This window comes from Clytia hemisphaerica, unplaced genomic scaffold, assembly GCF_902728285.1.
Source record: "Clytia hemisphaerica strain Z4C2 unplaced genomic scaffold, Clytia hemisphaerica genome assembly, whole genome shotgun sequence".
Classification (NCBI taxonomy): domain Eukaryota; kingdom Metazoa; phylum Cnidaria; class Hydrozoa; order Leptothecata; family Clytiidae; genus Clytia; species Clytia hemisphaerica.
In genome coordinates, this window is record NW_027104571.1 from 38,686 (window position 1) to 57,382 (window position 18,697).

General features: G+C 35.0%; 2 protein-coding genes across 3 annotated transcripts in view; both read right to left on the reverse strand.

Moving 5' to 3' along the window:
- Nucleotides 1-18,697, reverse strand: part of LOC136823434 (uncharacterized) — a 39,293-nt gene that overhangs the window by 8,882 nt on the left and 11,714 nt on the right. Inside the window, exons 6-8 of one of the 2 annotated variants that reach the window (XM_067079615.1) lie at nucleotides 17,257-17,316; nucleotides 16,982-17,032; nucleotides 13,951-16,328 (exon numbers count right to left, since the gene is read on the reverse strand). The exons of the other annotated variant lie outside the window; for it this stretch is intronic. Coding sequence (XP_066935716.1) covers nucleotides 15,001-16,328; nucleotides 16,982-17,032; nucleotides 17,257-17,316 — 1,439 coding nt within the window. The 3' untranslated portion in view covers nucleotides 13,951-15,000. Of the gene's footprint in view, nucleotides 1-13,950; nucleotides 16,329-16,981; nucleotides 17,033-17,256; nucleotides 17,317-18,697 lie in introns of those variants that run through there. 2 annotated transcript variants of the gene reach the window in all.
- LOC136823425 (uncharacterized) lies at nucleotides 8,252-12,505 on the reverse strand. Its single transcript, XM_067079605.1, has 6 exons — nucleotides 12,501-12,505; nucleotides 11,665-12,193; nucleotides 11,494-11,563; nucleotides 11,281-11,340; nucleotides 10,957-11,007; nucleotides 8,252-10,428 (listed from the first exon to the last, which is right to left on the reverse strand). The coding sequence occupies exons 1-6, from the start codon at nucleotides 12,503-12,505 to the stop codon at nucleotides 8,252-8,254; spliced, it is 2,892 nt and encodes a 963-aa protein (XP_066935706.1).

Sequence of the window (18,697 nt, forward strand, 5' to 3'; positions counted from 1 at the left end):
CGAATATTCCTTTACCAAAAACAAAAGATTCGACAAACGCTCATCTTCCACATTTGCGAGGAGCTTTACTACTGCTTCAAAGTCGTGCTTTCGAAATTTCAGGTATGAGCTGATTCTAATGATAAATGCATTATTGCGTTGATTCAAGTCATCAAGTAACACCTCTGCCTCGTTGAACTTTCCTAATTTGATCAAAATCAAGGCTTCCCAAACGAGAACATCTGCATCAGTAAAAACAATGCCTCGTTTAAGTTCATCGCAAACTAGTAGTGCTTCGTTGTAATCTCCTTTCTTGTAAAGAAAAAAGCAATTCATTTGTGTGAAGTTAAAGTGAAACATTCGAGGAAATTGTTTTCTGTGTATGTGTTCTTTCCAATTCTTAATGACTTGTTCAGCCAAATCAAAGCAACCGTTCATGATGTATAAAGAACATTTTGCATTATAATAAACCAAAAGGTCCGTGTCACTGAGATTATTTGTGTCAACGGAATTCAACAATACTTCAACATCCTTTACGGTGAGAAAACTCGCCAATCTTAATTTAATATAATCAAATCCTTTCTTCTTGACTAGTTCATTGAATAAATTTTGAACGATATCTTTGCATAACGACACTCTTCCATGTATATTATATGCCTCAGCTTGCTGTAGCTGCCACCAGTAAACTTCTACATGATTTTCATCAAGCTCTGAGGAAAACTCTTCTTCAAAAGCAAAAATCTCATTCAAATTAAGTAAACCTAATTGACTTGAGGCGTATATGAAACAACGATGAACACACAACAGGTTGTGAAAAGTTTCCACATCTCGAAACAACCGATATTGTTTTAACAAAACTTTTGAAAGAAGTTCAGCAAGTAGGTATAAGTTTTCCATCTCCATTCTGCCTACGGCGATATCTAATACAAGGGAAACATCAAAGTTGATAGTTTTGAGTGCACCACTCATGATCAAACGAAAAACATGAATGTACCATAAATCCTCGTAGTCACCATTTGCAAACAAATCTTTAATAAAAACCTCGATTTTCAAAAGAAGACTTTCAAGCAGTATCAACGGACATTCATCCTCAACAAATTGTTTTTGTTCAATACGATATCGGATAACTTTTTGCACAAGACTGTGAATTTCTAAACATTCGTTCCGCTCACCGACCAATGAATATTGACAAAGCAGATTGATTATTTCATTTAATTCAAATTCGTCAACTTTATCAAAATAGCTGAATGTCTTTTTATTGATTTTTCGATTGTCCATGAAAGCCATCATTCCCAAGATCAAAAGAGCATTCTTTGATTCGACCCGAATTTTCTCAAAAGCCATATCCCAAACTGTCAACAATGTTTTGTCATATTCAGTAAAATAATTGATTTTCATTCCCAAAACACTTTTTCTGCATGCTTCAAATTGTTCGATGTATTTGTGTAGAGGAACTTTATGTTTTTTGATGTAACAAATGGCTTGGTGAAGGGCTAAAGGTAATGACTGTAAACGATTCGCTAAAATGGAGATTTCTTGATGGTTGGCTGTAGTAAGTTCATTCTGTAAGAAGCCAATGGATTCTTGTTCATGGAAACATGGAACAGCAATTTGAATTAAACCATAATCTTCCCAATCCTTCAATTGAGATGTCAACAATAAGCTGATTTTTTCTTTTTTTATATTTCGAATGAATAAAGTGACATCTTTTGTAACATCAGTGACGTCATCCAATACAACCAGCGATCTTTTGGAGCCTTCACAAATCTTAGAGAGGAAAATGAAAGTCAGAGTTTCCATCGAAGGTTCATCAGGTATTAGTTGTTTCCAGCCAAATGCACATAAAATCTCGTTCAAAGATTTCTTGAGGCTGACAGCAGAAATCCAAAATATCTTCTGATATTCATCTTTATGCATTTGAAGGAACTTTGCAGCAGTTTGTGTTTTCCCAACACCTCCCATTTCACTCAAAGCAATTGCTTGATTTTGTTGAAGTTTCAAGTGAATAGATTCAATCAAATATTCTCGTCCAAAGAATATGGAAACAGGCTCTGGCAAATTCCAATGTGTCTTTGTTGTATCTAGAAGGAATACAAAACAAGGATAACAAATAACAAAAAAGTACAGACCTACCTGGTTATGCATTTAACACATTTATAATTGATATCTACATGACATGACCATTAAACAATCATTCAGAACACAAATAGTGACGATCTATTAAAATTAGTCGTTTGTTTCTTATAAAAAAACGTTTAAAAACCAAAATTTCATGCTGTTGAAATACTTTTTGATATTCAAGACTTCCTGAGCAAAAAAACATCTCATCAAAAAATATTGAGTAATTTGACTAAGAACATTGATGTATGCTTATTAAGTGTGATTCTTAAAGATAAACATGCGTTTTTTGACCCAACAAATTTTTTTTGCAAAAATCTGCTAGAGCCATCTTTTACCTATGATGGTACCCTAATTCATGCAAAAAATCTGAAAAAATTAATGATCAAATTTTTCACAAAGTCCAGAAAACCCGTTTTTTAGCAGCTTTTTGGCCCAAATTTGCCCATTAAATTTTTTTTTCGAAAATCGCGCTTTGTCACATTTAGCCACTACCAGGAACACAGGTTAATTTATAGGACCTCCACCCCACCGGGGTAGGTCCAATAAAGTTTCTTTGAATAAATTCAGGCTTGAGCATGGGTAGAGAAAATAAAAATCATAACTAACGCTTTACCCTTTACAGATTTCGATTCCATTGATAGCTGGTCAACTTTGTTGCTCAATTCTGTTAAAAAAATGATACTCGTCAGAAAAGGCCTTTTTATTCAGCAACATTTCTTTAAAAGAATAAAAAACAAACTTTGTATAGACAAAACAGACGCAAATTTCTCGGAACACATAAAAAGATAATTACTGTGTTATAAAAATCTACTCTCCTACACAAAATTTGCGCCCTGAAACATTTTTCATCGAATGGGCCCCATCTGAAAAATACAACAATATATAATACCATCAATTCGGAATTTGTCAGCTTTCAACGTCAATTTCGAATCCATCGCTGTGGACAATTCTAGATAAAAAAAGAAGAATGAAAATCAACATGTCAGCTTTTTTGAGCGGCGTCAAAGTTTTTATAAAGATCATTTTCACTTTAAAACACGGATGTTAACGCAGGCGCTCAAAACGAAAATCAATTTGCGCATGCGTCAAAAATCGAATGTTGTTTTTGACATTTTTTGAGCCGGCCAGAGGTCAAGAATTTGTTTACATGGTGTGGCTTGACGCTCTTTAACTTTAGATATGCTCTGTTTAGAGTATTCACTCCGGGCAAATTTTAAAGACAAATGACCAAGGATTCATTTCATATACAACTATCTGGATCTTCGAAGAATTGAGGAAGAGACAACAGCCAGCAAACCTTGGAAGTTTTGTTTTGAAAAATCAGCTGTTTTTGGAGCTCAAGTACCTAAAATCTAGAATTTTCTAAATATTTTGATGGACTATACATTAAAGAATATTCTTTTGGCTTTCCAACCATATATAATTTGTAACACTAACATTTTTTTTCAGGCGATGAATCAAGCATACTTTCCGGGTCAAAGGAACCATTTTTGCTAGACAAACAAAGTGAAGACATGACTATCCTTGCATGATTAAGGTATGATTTTACAGTCTAACTTATTCTTTTATCAATTACAATTACTAAAGTTGATGATAAATAGGGTTTTGATAAAAAATACTGTGCATAAATATTAAATTATTGGGGCCACCGCCCAGGCCAGAGAGACAAAACAAAGCCGTGCAGTGCTTTCTCCTCAACAAAACTGTTACATCACTGACACAGGCATGACAGTTGCCCTATAAAATTCATGTATAAGGTAAAGAATGTATAAATGAGATTTCTTTTTAATTTCTCTCAAATTTGAAAAATTGCTGCTATGCTGGATGGTGGGTAATAGTTCAGAGAGGTCTGGTGGGCTGGGATTTTTACACGGGGAGCTCAAATGTCGTACATATTTCGCTGGTCTGGTGTTTATGATAAAATGGTCCAAACTCACTACATGGTCGACGACCTTAAGAGCTGTTCATATGGAGTTGGGCTGGCTGGCTGGCCCAGCTAGGTGAGATGGGAATGGGATGGTTTTCCTGACACCACGTGATCTACTTTTAGCCATTTGATTCATCAAAAACTTTGACGTGACGTTCCAAGATCAATCCCACCTCACCTGCTGGCGGCCGACCCAGCCAGCCTCCATATAAACAGCCCCTTGTGTGGGAAGATGTGTTTTTCTGGTCTAAGAAGGTCTTAGAAGGTTTACAGAACAGCTGTAATTTTTCCAAAATAAATTCAGTCAGGACCTCCTTTCACTTTATCGATATTAGGCGAACAACAGTGTGCGCTAAATTATTTTAGTTTCACTTTCGATTTCAAGGAAAGGTCTTAGCAACAGGGCGCGCGTACATAGCAACGGGGCTGGGTAGAAAAATCTAAACATAGAATTCAAAAAAATATCGATCATCGTATAGAGCACTAAAAAATACCCCCTTTCTATGCAGTTCTATGTTTATTTTGTTCTACCTTGGATTATATCTGAAAATATCTTCAAATAACCTTTGTCCGCTATCAGCCCGTGCGGTAATCTTTGCCCGTTCCAATTCTTAGATAATGAATAAGAGAGGGGCGCTTAGCTAAGCCGTGCTCGCGGGCGATAAATTTATGCTTACTTCTCTTGCATATTTTAGTGGTATTTATCCAATGAAAGGGATGTTGACAAAATATGCTTGGCATTGATTATAACATCATTAAATATGTCAATGTCAATTCAACGCCCGTTAAAGAAAATAGGATAACAAAGAAAGTTTCTTTGAATAAAGTAAAGCTTTACCCTTTACAGTTTTTGATTCCATTGATAGCTGGTCAACTTTGTTGCTCAATTCTGTTAAAAAAATTATATACATCAGGTTTTCAAGCATGGATAGTAAAAACAAGAATCAGAGCTAAAGCTTTACCCTTTACAGATTTTGATTCCATTGATAGCTGGTCAACTTTGTTGCTCAACTCTGTTAAAAAAATCATATTTATCTGAAAAGGCCTTTTTATTCAGCCACATTTCTTTAAAAGAATAAACATAGAAACTTTGTGAAGACTACTCATAGGTAAAGGTCTCGGAACATATAAAAAGATAATTACTGTGTTATAAAAATCTACTCTCCTACACAAATTTTTCCACATCTCAAAATATGAGAAATAAAAAAGATTGAAAAATACAACAAGATATATTACCATCAATTTGGAATTTGTCAGCTTTCAACGTCAATTTCGAATCCATCACTGTGGACAATTCTAGATGAAAAAAGAAGAATGAAAATCAACATGTCAGCTTTTTTGAGAGGCGTCAAACTTTTTATAAAGGTCACTTTCACTTCGAAAGGGTGTTGTTGAGTGATGAAGCCTCATAACTTCTCGTACATAATAAACGAAGGTAGAGTTTCCTGGGGGTAGTTGGTTGTGTCGACTTTTCTTGTTCGTTTGATTCAATTTTTGCAAAAAACACAAAGAAAACATACCATCCACTTCATCTTTATCAGCTTTCGTATTCATTCTGTTTTCCATTGACTTGGCTAAATCTAGAGTAAAACAAATGGTGAAATTCAATAACCACAAAATTCAGTGTCAAGAAGTAAAAAAGGTTAACAAGATTCAGCTCCAACATTACAACGAATTCAAAAGAAGCGAGAGAGTACTCTTAGGTTCCAAATAAACGGGCCCTCCCCCACTTGTTAATTTTTCGAAAATTTTCCAACCCCCCCGGACCTTATTAGGAACCCCCGTTTATTAATCTCTAAGAATATTTTCGGCTGTCAAAGAGAAGGCCCTTTATTTTGCTCTAAATAGCCTAATTATAGCCTATTTTTACCTTATTTTTGGGTTTCAGAAGTACAATTTCCAACCCCCCCCCGGCAATTAGGTCCCCCTGTTTATTAAAATCTAGAAAATTTTCCGACCCCCCCCCCCGTTTATTTGGAACCTAAGAGTAAATGTGTTTTCGACGACATTAAAACCATTGCAACTCACCTTCGACGTCAGCTTTGTCAGCTTTTGCCGAAGATAATTGTTTCAAATAAGTTTTGATCCATTGATTAGTTTGTTCGATATTTTTGATAGCATTCGAATTATCGCTCGCTTCATTTCGCAACAAATCCACTTCTTGATCCAATTTGGTGACCATTCGAGAAATAACCAACACATGTTTATCCAATGGACAACTTTCCAAATCATAAAACTTTTGCATCTTCTTCTTATATTTCAATCCCAGTAAAATGTTCTCCATTCGAGATCTCAGTTGTTTAAAAACTTGTAAATTTGGTACTGCACTGATTGAACCATGCATTAATTCATTTCTTAAATTTCTGATCAAAAACAAGAAAGCTCCAATAGATTGATCGTTGGGTTGAAGAGATTTGATTTTCCATCCTCCAGCAGGTTGCAATCCAACCACTGACCTCAATACAGCAATCAGTAAAGTGATATCCCAATCTTCTGGGTTGGTCAATCCATTTTGTGGACATAATATCTCCCATTGTTCTTTCTTCAACACTTTGTTCAACTCGTGTTTCTTGTTTTGTTTGCATTGCACGAATTTTTGATGAAGTTGTTTTGGACAAGTTGGAAGTCCAGTATAAGAAGTGTCATTGTGCACGTTGTGAAGTACATCAATGAGCGCTTCTTTGATACAATACTCCAAAGCAAGGTTGATGCGAACCCAATACTCGCTTTTGAGGATGTACAATGGTGTACTCATCTCATTCTCTTCTTTTATTTCTTTTTATTTTCTTAATCTTTTGTTTTTGCTGAAAAATATAAAAAGCATAACAAATGTAAGTCTGAAAAAACAGAGGTCGTCTTTCAGTTCAAAAAACATTTTACAAGGCTAACTCAGGGGCTAACTTCAAAGGTTCTAAAGGAAAATTATGACATTTCAGTTTCAAAACTATGGTCATTTTGGAAAACATTTAATAAAATAGGTTTAGTAAAAAGGTTATCATAGACAGTGGAATAAAATTTCTAATGTATATACTGCATTATTCAGAATTAAGAGATTTCATTAAAGTTTCAAAAACACTTTGTCTTAACACTACGTTCACTTTTATGACGGTTCTTAACAGGTACAAAACATTATCAATCGATATGCTTTCCCCGGGACGGAGGGAGGGGTACTAGGTCTACAGGATGAGGGGGGGATGCCGCCAGGCTTTCGATCCTAAAACCCTCCTGTGAATTTTAAGACCCTTATTTGGACTAATTTGACCAATTTCGATGTTTTAGGGGTAAATTTTTCGACCCTTGATGGGACTGAGATTTAATTTTCTGATTTTTCAAACCATTACAGGGACTGCCAGGTTACAAAAAGGCATCCACAAGGGCGGTAAATACCACATCACATACCGTACCTCCACTTGCCCTCCCCACGAGATGCTTTTCGTTTTGATCTTTTTTATCATAATTTTGAAATTTAAGGCATATAACTGTTCTTAAAATGTTCTTATTTTCGATCGCCTCATTGGGACCGCATTGTTCTTACAAAACTATTCTTATTAAAAGAAGAAAATCAGAGCGATGCTGGGCCACCACAGCTAAGAAACAAAGAAAATCCTGAATTTTAAATCTTATTTAAAAAAAATATGCAAAATTTTTATTTCCAATCTAAATAAATTAATGATAAAATTGCTCTCAAACAACCGACTTTCTTCAAAATATCCTTAGAATGTTGCCATCCAAAAATTTTGCCTACCTTTAATTCTATTCATAACATTTAATCCTTTAGTTTGTTCAAGACGTTTAGAAATTCAGACAGATGTGCAGAAGTTAGGTCCACTGTCGGAGACGAGAAATTGGGCTGTTTTGGTCCGAAAAAATGGAGATTGGGGAAAAATCGTTCCAAAATTCGTAATTTGCTCCAAAAAGTCTAAAATCCTGAATTTTTGAGAAAAGAATCAATTTCAAAGGAAATTTACGGTGGCAGAATTTCGGTCTTGATCTTGACGAAGTGACGGAAATTGAACAAAAAATTGACCGAATGGCGGAATCAGGTGCCCCCTGAAACCAACCCCTCAAATATTTTCATAATCAAAAAGAAATACACTATCTCTGATTTTACAGGCCAAGTCAATGCAAAAATTACAATGTAGTCACTTAAAAAACTTGTCAGTTTAACCAAAGCATTTGGAGTAGTTTCCAAAGATTTTAATCATAATTCGATGAAATTGTATTTCAAATACCAATCGAATCCAATTGTACTTGAAAGAAATTATTTACAATTTTTTTCATTTGCAAACATCGTTCAATTAATTCTCTCGATTTATTATTTTCTAGTTGTCGATGCAGTTTCGCATATTCCTTTACCAAAAACAAAAGATTTGACAAATCCTCATCTTCCACATTTGTGAGGAGATTTTCTACTGCCTCAAAGTCGTGCTTTTGAAATTTCAGGTATGAACTGATTCTAATGATGGATCCATTATTATTACATTTATTAAGGTCATCAAGTAACACTTCTGCGTCGTTGAACTTTCCTAATTTGATCAAAATCAAGGCTTCCGAAATGAAAACATCTGCATCAGTAAAAAGAATCTCTCGTTTAAGTCCATCGCATGTAAGTAATGCTTCTTTGTAACTTCCTTTCTTGTAAAGTAAAAAGCAATTCTTTTGTGCGAAATTAAAGTGCCATAATCGAGAAAAAGGTTCTCTGTGTAAGTGTTCTTTCCAATTCTTCATGACTTGTTCAGCCAAATCAAAGCAACCCTTCTTGATGTATAAAGAACATTTTGCATTATAATACATCAGAAAGTCCGTGTCACTGAGATTATTTGTGTCAACGGAATTCAACAAAGCTTCAACATCACTTACAGTGAAAAATCTCGCCAATCTTAATTTAAGATCATCAAATCCTTTCTTCTTGACCAGCTCATTGAATAAATTTTGAACGACATCACTGAATAACGACACTCTACCATGTATATTATATAACTCAGCTTGCTTTAGCTTCCACTGGTAAACTTCTACAGAATGTTCTTCAAGCTCTGACGAAAACTCTTTTTCAAAAGAAAAAATCTCATTCACATTAAGTAAACCTAATTGACTTGACGCATATATGAAATGACGATGACAACACAACAGCATATCAAAAGTTTTCACATCTCGAGACAACCTATATTGTTTTAACACAACTTTAACAAAAAGTTCAGCAAGTAGGTATAAGTTTTCCATCTTCATTCTGCCTGTGGCTATATCTAACACCAGGTAAGCGTCAAAGTTGATAGCATTGAGTGCACCACTCATGATCAAACGAAAAACATGAATGTACCATAAATCCTCATAGTCGCAATTTATAACCAAATCTTTAATAGAAACATCGATTTTCAAAAGAACACCTTCAAGCAGTGTCAACGGACATTCGTCCTCAACAAATTGTTTCTGTTCAATACGATATCGGATAACTTTTTGCACAAGACTGTGAATTTCTAAACAATCATTTCGCTCGTTGACCAATGAATATTGACCAAGCAGTGAGATGATTTCATTTAATTCAAATTCGTCAACTTTATCAAAATAGCTGAATGTCTTTTTATTGATTTTTCGATTGTCCATGAAAGCCATCATTCCCAAGATCAAAAGAGCATTATTTGATTCGACCCGAATCTTCGCAAAAGCCATATCCCAAACTGTCAACAATGTTTTGTCATATTCAGTAAAGGAATTAATTTTCATTCCTAAAACACTTTCTCTGCATGCTTCAAATTGTTCGATGTATTTGTGTAGAGGAACTTTATGTTTTTTGATGTAACAAATGGCTTGGTGAAGGGCTAAAGGTAATGATTGTAAACGATTCGCTAAAATGGAGATTTCTTGATGGCTGGCTGTAGTAAGTTCATTCTGTAAGAAGCCAATGGATTCTTGTTCATGGAAACATGGAACAGCAATTTGAATCAAACCATAATCTTCCCAATCCCTCAATTGAGATGTCAACAATAAGCTGATTTTTTCTTTCACATTTCGAATGAATAAAGTGACATCTTTTGTAACATCAGTGACGTCATCCAATACAACCAGCGATCCTTTGGAGCCTTCACAAATCTTAGAGAGGAAAATGAAAGTCAGAGTTTCCATCGAAGGTTCATCAGCTATTAGTTGTTTACAACGAAATGCACACAAAATCTCTTTCAAAGATCTCTTGAGGCTGACAGCAGAAATCCAAAATATCTTCTGATATTCATCTTTGTGTATTTGAACGAACTTTGCAGCAGTTTGTGTTTTCCCCACACCTCCCATTTCACTTAAAGCAATTGCTTGATTTTGTTGAAGTTTTAAGTGAATGGATTCAATCAAACTTTCTCGTCCAAAGAAGATGGAAACAGGCTCTGGCAAATTCCAATGCGTCTTTGTTGTGTCTAGAAGGAATACAAAAGAAGGTAACAAATATCAAATAAAGTTTCTTTGAATAAACTCAGGTTTAACCCTATTCATACTAGGCTTTTAGGGGCAGTCCAAAACTAGGGGGGGGGGCTTTTCCTGTACCACCCCTAACGTTTGATCTAGTGGGTCTTTTTAGATGAAATTTGGCACACGAGATTCTTGTCACATAAGGCAACTTTTGACAAAAATCTTTATGATGACGTCACTCATCATGCAAAAAGTGAGCAAAAACCGAAAGTTTACTTTGTTCTTATATATATAACGATTGTATTCTAACAAAGGCAAAAATAAATTTATATTGGAACAGTGTCAATTTTTGTGTGTAAATCTTTAGGTGTCGAAATTTTGAAGCTAAATAAAAGTTTAACGAAAATTTCATGGCAATAGGTCTATTATTTCAGGAGCTATTACCATTAATTTGATCTCCGAACAGAAGCAAGCATCCCACGTGGTACGAATAGGGTTAAGCATGGATAAAGAAAATATCACAACTAAAGCTTTACCATTTACAGATTTTGATTCCATTGAAAGCTGGTCAACTTTGTTGCTCAATTCTGTTAAAAAAATGATATTTATCAGAAAAGGCCTTTTTATTCAGCAACATTCCTTTAAAAAAATAAAAAACAAGCTTTGTGAAGACTAATCAAAGGTAAAGGTCTCGGAACACATGAAACATTTTTCATCAAATGGGTCCCATCTCAAAAGATGAGAAATAGAACAGAGTGAAAAATACAGCAAGGTTCCTGGGGTAGTTGCCGGTGTCGACCTTACTTGTTCGTTTGACTCGCTCTATTGAAATAATTTAAACAAAATAAAACAAGACATACTATCAATTTCATCTTTATTAGCCTTCGTATTCAGTCTACTATCCATTGAATTGGCTAAATCTAGAGTAAAACAAATAGTGTTATTCAATAACCACAAAATTCAGTGTCAAGAGGTAAAAAGTTAACAAGATTCAGCTCCTAAATTATCAAAAATTCAAAAGAGGTAAGAAAGTAAACGTGCTTTCGACAAAATCGAAAACCAATGCAACTCACCTTCGACGTCAGTTTTGTCAGCTTTTGCCGAAGATAATTGTTTCAAATAACTTTTGATCCATTGATTAGTCTGTTTTCGATATTTTTTTTGATAGCATTCGAATTATCGCTCGCTTCATTTCGCAACAAATCCACTTCTTGATCCAAATTGGTGACCATTCGAGAAATAACCAACACATGTTTATCCAATGAACAACTTTCCAAATCATAAAACACTTGCATATTCTTATATTTTAATCCCAGTAAAATGTTCTCCATTCGAGATCTCAGTTGTTTGAAAGCTTGTAAATTTGGTACTGCATTGATTGAACCATGCATTAATTCATTTCTTAGATTTCTGATCAAAAACAAGAAAGCTCCAATGGATTTATCGTTGGGTTGAAGAGATTTGATTTTCCATCCTCCAGCAGGTTGCAATCCAACCACGGACCTCAATACAGCAATCAGTAAGGTAATATCCCAATCTTCTGGGTTGGATGATCCATTTTGTGGACACAATATTTCCCATTGTTCTTTCTTCAACACTTTGTTCAACTCGTGTTTCTTGTTTTGTTTGTATTGCACGAATATTTGATGAAGTTGTTTTCGACAAGTTGGAAGTCCAGTATAAGAAGTGTCATTGTGCACGTTGTGAAGTACATCAATGAGCACTTCTTTGATACAATACTCCAAAGCGAGGTTGATGCGAACCCAATACTCGCTTTGGAGGATGTACAATGGTGTACTCGTCTCATTCTCTTCATTTATTTCTTTTTATTTTCTTAATCTTTTGTTTTTGCTGAAAAATATAAAAAGCATAACAAATGTAAGTCTGAAAAAACAGAGATCGTCTTTCGGTTCATAAAACATTTTAAAAGGCTAACTCAGGGGCTAACTTCAAAGGTTCCAAAGGAAAATTATGACATTTCAGTTTCGAAACTATGGTCATTTTGGGAAAAATTTGATAACATAGGTTTAGTAAAAAGGTTATCATAGACAGTGGAATAAAATGCTATTAATGTATATACTGCATTATTCAGAATAAAGAGATTTCATTATAAAGTTTAAAAGACGCTTTGTCTTAACACTATGTTCACTTTCATGACGTTTCGAATCGATATGCTTACCCCAGGACGGGGTNGCAGACGGAAAAACACTGATTTGGATAAAAGTGAACAATGTTTGAAAACCCTTGTGACCAGTAGAATTGTTTTTGGATGCTAATTTTTGTATATGGCTTCATGAGTAAGTAATATATTGATAAAATAGTAAAGAACGATGTAATAATTAACTTTCCCCCACTTTTTTTGCATAGAAAGTGAAAAAATCCCAAAAAAGTGACATTGTCGAAAAATGAGGAAGAACGCTGGTGTATGTAAAGCTACCATTTAAGTTAGGATACTTTAATTGAACTTGTACCCAACCTAAAAGCTGCAAAACTTAATTAGCTTTTCAGGGATAGTTTACTTTTTGCCAAAAGATTTCTAGTTCTTGAGTTATGGCACTTTTCCAAACCCCGCGTTTTTCTCCAAAAATAGTTGCGCACAGACAGCGTGAAAATATAAAAAACAGCGTGCTGGAAAGGTTAAACACAAAAATCGCTTGGAATTTCGGAATTTGCACCAAAAGTCAAATTCTAGAATTTTAAAGAAAAAAATCAATTTCATATTTGTCAGCTTTCAGCGTCAATTTCGAATCCATCACTGTGGACAATTCTAGATAAAAAATGCGATCAACGTGTCAGCTTTTTTGAATGAGGTCAAAGTTTTTATAAAGATCACTTTCACTTCAAAAGGGTGTTGTAGAGTGATGAAGCCTCATAACTTCCCGTACATAATAAACGAAGGCAGAGCTTCCTGGGTTAGTTGCCGGTGTCATTATGAAATATATATGATTATCACGTCATAAGTGGGGATGCCATGGTGCTGAAAAATTCAAGACCTTTAGAAATTTAGACGGATGTGCAGAATTGAGGTCATTTGTCGGAAAATTGCGATGTTTTGGTCCGAAAAAATGGAATTTGGTGAAAATTCGTTCGGAAGTTGGAACCAAAAGGAAAAAGTCAAAATTCAGGAATTTTCGAAAAATAATTAAGTTCAAAGGGAATTTTCAGTGGCGGAATTTCGGTCTGGATCTTGACGGTGTGACAGAAATTGGACAAAAATTTGACTGAATGGCGGAAGTACCCCCGGGGGGGTACTACCCTTGTCGAACCGACGGGGGTGCTCCGCTCCGAAAAATGGACCCTACGTGGGGACTCGAAATTTGCGAAAAAAGTGGACCCTGAATGGGACTGAAATTCCAAAATTTTCTACTTTTTCCCCCAAATTTTCCAAAAATAGGGCACCCTAGAGAGGACTGATTTTTTTATTTTTGGTGTTTTTTTGCGACCCTACCTGGGACTCGTGGAGGTTGAAAAAGATACCCTGACCAGCGGAGCATCCCCGTAAACCCATTTTGCCCTAGTACCCCCCCCCCCCCGGGGGAAGTACCCACTGAAATCAACCCCTCAATTATTTTCATAATTTAAAAAAAATAGACTACTTCTGATTTTACAGGCCAAGTCAATGCAAAAATTACATTGCTGGCACTTGAAAAACTTATCAGTATAGCCTGCACTTAAAAGTCGGAGTAATTCCCAAAGATCCAATTATAATCATAATTCCATATAATAGGATTTCAAAGATCAATCGAATCCAATTGTACTTGAATAAATAATTCATTTACAATTTTTTTCATTTGCAACATTGTTCAACCAATCCTCTCGATTTATTATTTTCTAGTTGTCGATGCAGTTTTCGAATATTCCTTTACCAAAACAAAAGATTCGACAAACGCTCATCTTCCACATTTGCGAGGAGCTTTACTACTGCTTCAAAGTCGTGCTTTCGAAAATTTCAGGTATGAGCTGATTCTAATGATAAATGCATTATTGCGTTGATTCAAGTCATCAAGTAACACCTCTGCCTCGTTGAACTTTCCTAATTTGATCAAAATCAAGGCTTCCCAAACGAGAACATCTGCATCAGTAAAACAATGCCTCGTTTAAGTTCATCGCAAACTAGTAGTGCTTCGTTGTAATCTCCTTTCTTGTAAAGAAAAAAAGCAATTCATTTGTGTGAAGTTAAAGTGAAACATTCGAGGAAATTGTTTTCTGTGTATGTGTTCTTTCCAATTCTTAATGACTTGTTCAGCCAATCAAAGCAACCGTTCATGATGTATAAAGAACATTTTGCATTATAATAAACCAAAAGGTCCGTGTCACTGAGATTATTTGTGTCAACGGAATTCAACAATACTTCAACATCCTTTACGGTGAGAAAACTCGCCAATCTTAATTTAATATAATCAAATCCTTTCTTCTTGACTAGTTCATTGAATAAATTTTGAACGATATCTTTGCATAACGACACTCTTCCATGTATATTATATGCCTCAGCTTGCTGTAGCTGCCACCAGTAAACTTCTACATGATTTTCATCAAGCTCTGAGGAAAACTCTTCTTCAAAAGCAAAAATCTCATTCAAATTAAGTAAACCTAATTGACTTGAGGCGTATATGAAACAACGATGAACACACACACAGGTTGTGAAAAGTTTCCACATCTCGAAACAACCGATATTGTTTTAACAAAACTTTTGAAAGAAGTTCAGCAAGTAGGTATAAGTTTTCCATCTCCATTCTGCCTACGGCGATATCTAATACAAGGGAAACATCAAAGTTGATAGTTTTGAGTGCACCACTCATGATCAAACGAAAAACATGAATGTACCATAAATCCTCGTAGTCACCATTTGCAAACAAATCTTTAATAGAAACCTCGATTTTCAAAAGAAGACTTTCAAGCAGTATCAACGGACATTCATCCTCAACAAATTGTTTTTGTTCAATACGATATCGGATAACTTTTTGCACAAGACTGTGAATTTCTAAACATTCGTTCCGCTCACCGACCAATGAATATTGACAAAGCAGATTGATTATTTCATTTAATTCAAATTCGTCAACTTTATCAAAATAGCTGAATGTCTTTTTATTGATTTTTCGATTGTCCATGAAAGCCATCATTCCCAAGATCAAAAGAGCATTCTTTGATTCGACCCGAATTTTCTCAAAAGCCATATCCCAAACTGTCAACAATGTTTTGTCATATTCAGTAAAATAATTGATTTTCATTCCCAAAACACTTTTTCTGCATGCTTCAAATTGTTCGATGTATTTGTGTAGAGGAACTTTATGTTTTTTGATGTAACAAATGGCTTGGTGAAGGGCTAAAGGTAATGACTGTAAACAATTCGCTAAAATGGAGATTTCTTGATGGTTGGCTGTAGTAAGTTCATTCTGTAAGAAGCCAATGGATTCTTGTTCATGGAAACATGGAACAGCAATTTGAATTAAACCATAATCTTCCCAATCCTTCAATTGAGATGTCAACAATAAGCTGATTTTTTCTTTTATATTTCGAATGAATAAAGTGACATCTTTTGTAACATCAGTGACGTCATCCAATACAACCAGCGATCTTTTGGAGCCTTCACAAATCTTAGAGAGGAAAATGAAAGTCAGAGTTTCCATCGAAGGTTCATCAGGTATTAGTTGTTTCCAGCCAAATGCACATAAAATCTCGTTCAAAGATTTCTTGAGGCTGACAGCAGAAATCCAAAATATCTTCTGATATTCATCTTTATGCATTTGAAGGAACTTTGCAGCAGTTTGTGTTTTCCCAACACCTCCCATTTCACTCAAAGCAATTGCTTGATTTTGTTGAAGTTTCAAGTGAATAGATTCAATCAAATATTCTCGTCCAAAGAATATGGAAACAGGCTCTGGCAAATTCCAATGTGTCTTTGTTGTATCTAGAAGGAATACAAAACAAGGATAACAAATAACAAAAAAGTACAGACCTACCTGGTTATGCATTTAACACATTTATAATTGATATCTACATGACATGACCATTAAACAATCATTCAGAACACAAATAGTGACGATCTATTAAAATTAGTCGTTTGTTTCTTATAAAAAAACGTTTAAAAACCAAAATTTCATGCTGTTGAAATACTTTTTGATATTCAAGACTTCCTGAGCAAAAAAACATCTCATCAAAAAATATTGAGTAATTTGACTAAGAACATTGATGTATGCTTATTAAGTGTGATTCTTAAAGATAAACATGCGTTTTTTGACCCAACAAATTTTTTTTGCAAAAATCTGCTAGAGCCATCTTTTACCTATGATGGTACCCTAATTCATGCAAAAAATCTGAAAAAATTAATGATCAAATTTTTCACAAAGTCCAGAAAACCCGTTTTTTAGCAGCTTTTTGGCCCAAATTTGCCCATTAAATTTTTTTTTCGAAAATCGCGCTTTGTCACATTTAGCCACTACCAGGAACACAGGTTAATTTATAGGACCTCCACCCCACCGGGGTAGGTCCAATAAAGTTTCTTTGAATAAATTCAGGCTTGAGCATGGGTAGAGAAAATAAAAATCATAACTAACGCTTTACCCTTTACAGATTTCGATTCCATTGATAGCTGGTCAACTTTGTTGCTCAATTCTGTTAAAAAAATGATACTCGTCAGAAAAGGCCTTTTTATTCAGCAACATTTCTTAAAAGAATAAAAAACAAACTTTGTATAGACAAAACAGACGCAAATTTCTCGGAACACATAAAAAGATAATTACTGTGTTATAAAAATCTACTCTCCTACACAAAATTTGCGCCCTGAAACATTTTTCATCGAATGGGCCCCATCTGAAAAATACAACAATATATAATACCATCAATTCGGAATTTGTCAGCTTTCAACGTCAATTTCGAATCCATCGCTGTGGACAATTCTAGATAAAAAAAGAAGAATGAAAATCAACATGTCAGCTTTTTTGAGCGGCGTCAAAGTTTTTATAAAGATCATTTTCACTTTAAAACACGGATGTTAACGCAGGCGCTCAAAACGAAAATCAATTTGCGCATGCGTCAAAAATCGAATGTTGTTTTTGACATTTTTTGAGCCGGCCAGAGGTCAAGAATTTGTTTACATGGTGTGGCTTGACGCTCTTTAACTTTAGATATGCTCTGTTTAGAGTATTCACTCCGGGCAAATTTTAAAGACAAATGACCAAGGATTCATTTCATATACAACTATCTGGATCTTCGAAGAATTGAGGAAGAGGAAGAGACACAGCCAGCAAACCTTGGAAGTTTTGTTTTGAAAAATCAGCTGTTTTTGGAGCTCAAGTACCTAAAATCTAGAATTTTCTAAATATTTTGATGGACTATACATTAAAGAATATTCTTTTGGCTTTCCAACCATATATAATTTGTAACACTAACATTTTTTTTCAGGCGATGAATCAAGCATACTTTCCGGGTCAAAGGAACCATTTTTGCTAGACAAACAAAGTGAAGACATGACTATCCTTGCATGATTAAGGTATGATTTTACAGTCTAACTTATTCTTTTATCAATTACAATTACTAAAGTTGATGATAAATAGGTTTTGATAAAAAATACTGTGCATAAATATTAAATTATTGGGGCCACCGCCCAGGCCAGAGAGACAAAACAAAGCCGTGCAGTGCTTTCTCCTCAACAAAACTGTTACATCACTGACACAGGCATGACAGTTGCCCTATAAAATTCATGTATAAGGTAAAGAATGTATAAATGAGATTTCTTTTTAATTTCTCTCAAATTTGAAAAATTGCTGCTATGCTGGATGGTGGGTAATAGTTCAGAGAGGTCTGGTGGGCTGGGATTTTTACACGGGGAGCTCAAATGTCGTACATATTTCGCTGGTCTGGTGTTTATGATAAAATGGTCCAAACTCACTACATGGTCGACGACCTTAAGAGCTGTTCATATGGAGTTGGGCTGGCTGGCTGGACCAGCTAGGTGAGATGGGAATGGGATGGTTTTTCTGACATCACGTGATCTACTTTTAGCCATTTGATTCATCAAAAACTTTGACGTGACGTTCCAAGATCAATCCCACCTCACCTGCTGGCGGCTGACCCAGCCAGCCTCCATATAAACAGCCCCTTGTGTGGGAAGATGTGTTTTTCTGGTCTAAGAAGGTCTAAGAAGGTCTTAGAAGGTTTACAGAACAGCTGTAATTTTTCCAAAATAAATTCAGTCAGGACCTCCTTTCACTTTATCGATATTACGCGCACCGCAGTGTGCGCTAAATTATTTTAGTTTCACTTTCGATTTCAAGCAAA

What these genes read in the sequence shown, in the direction of transcription:
- LOC136823425 (XM_067079605.1), bottom strand. An exon ending in CATTGGATAAACATGTGTTG is followed by an intron (nt 11,564 to 11,664) that starts GTTATTTCTCGA and finishes TATCGAAAACAG; the next exon opens with ACTAATCAATGGATCAAAAG. An exon ending in GGAATCAAAATCTGTAAATG is followed by an intron (nt 10,429 to 10,956) that starts GTAAAGCTTTAG and finishes TATTCCTTCTAG; the next exon opens with ACACAACAAAGACGCATTGG.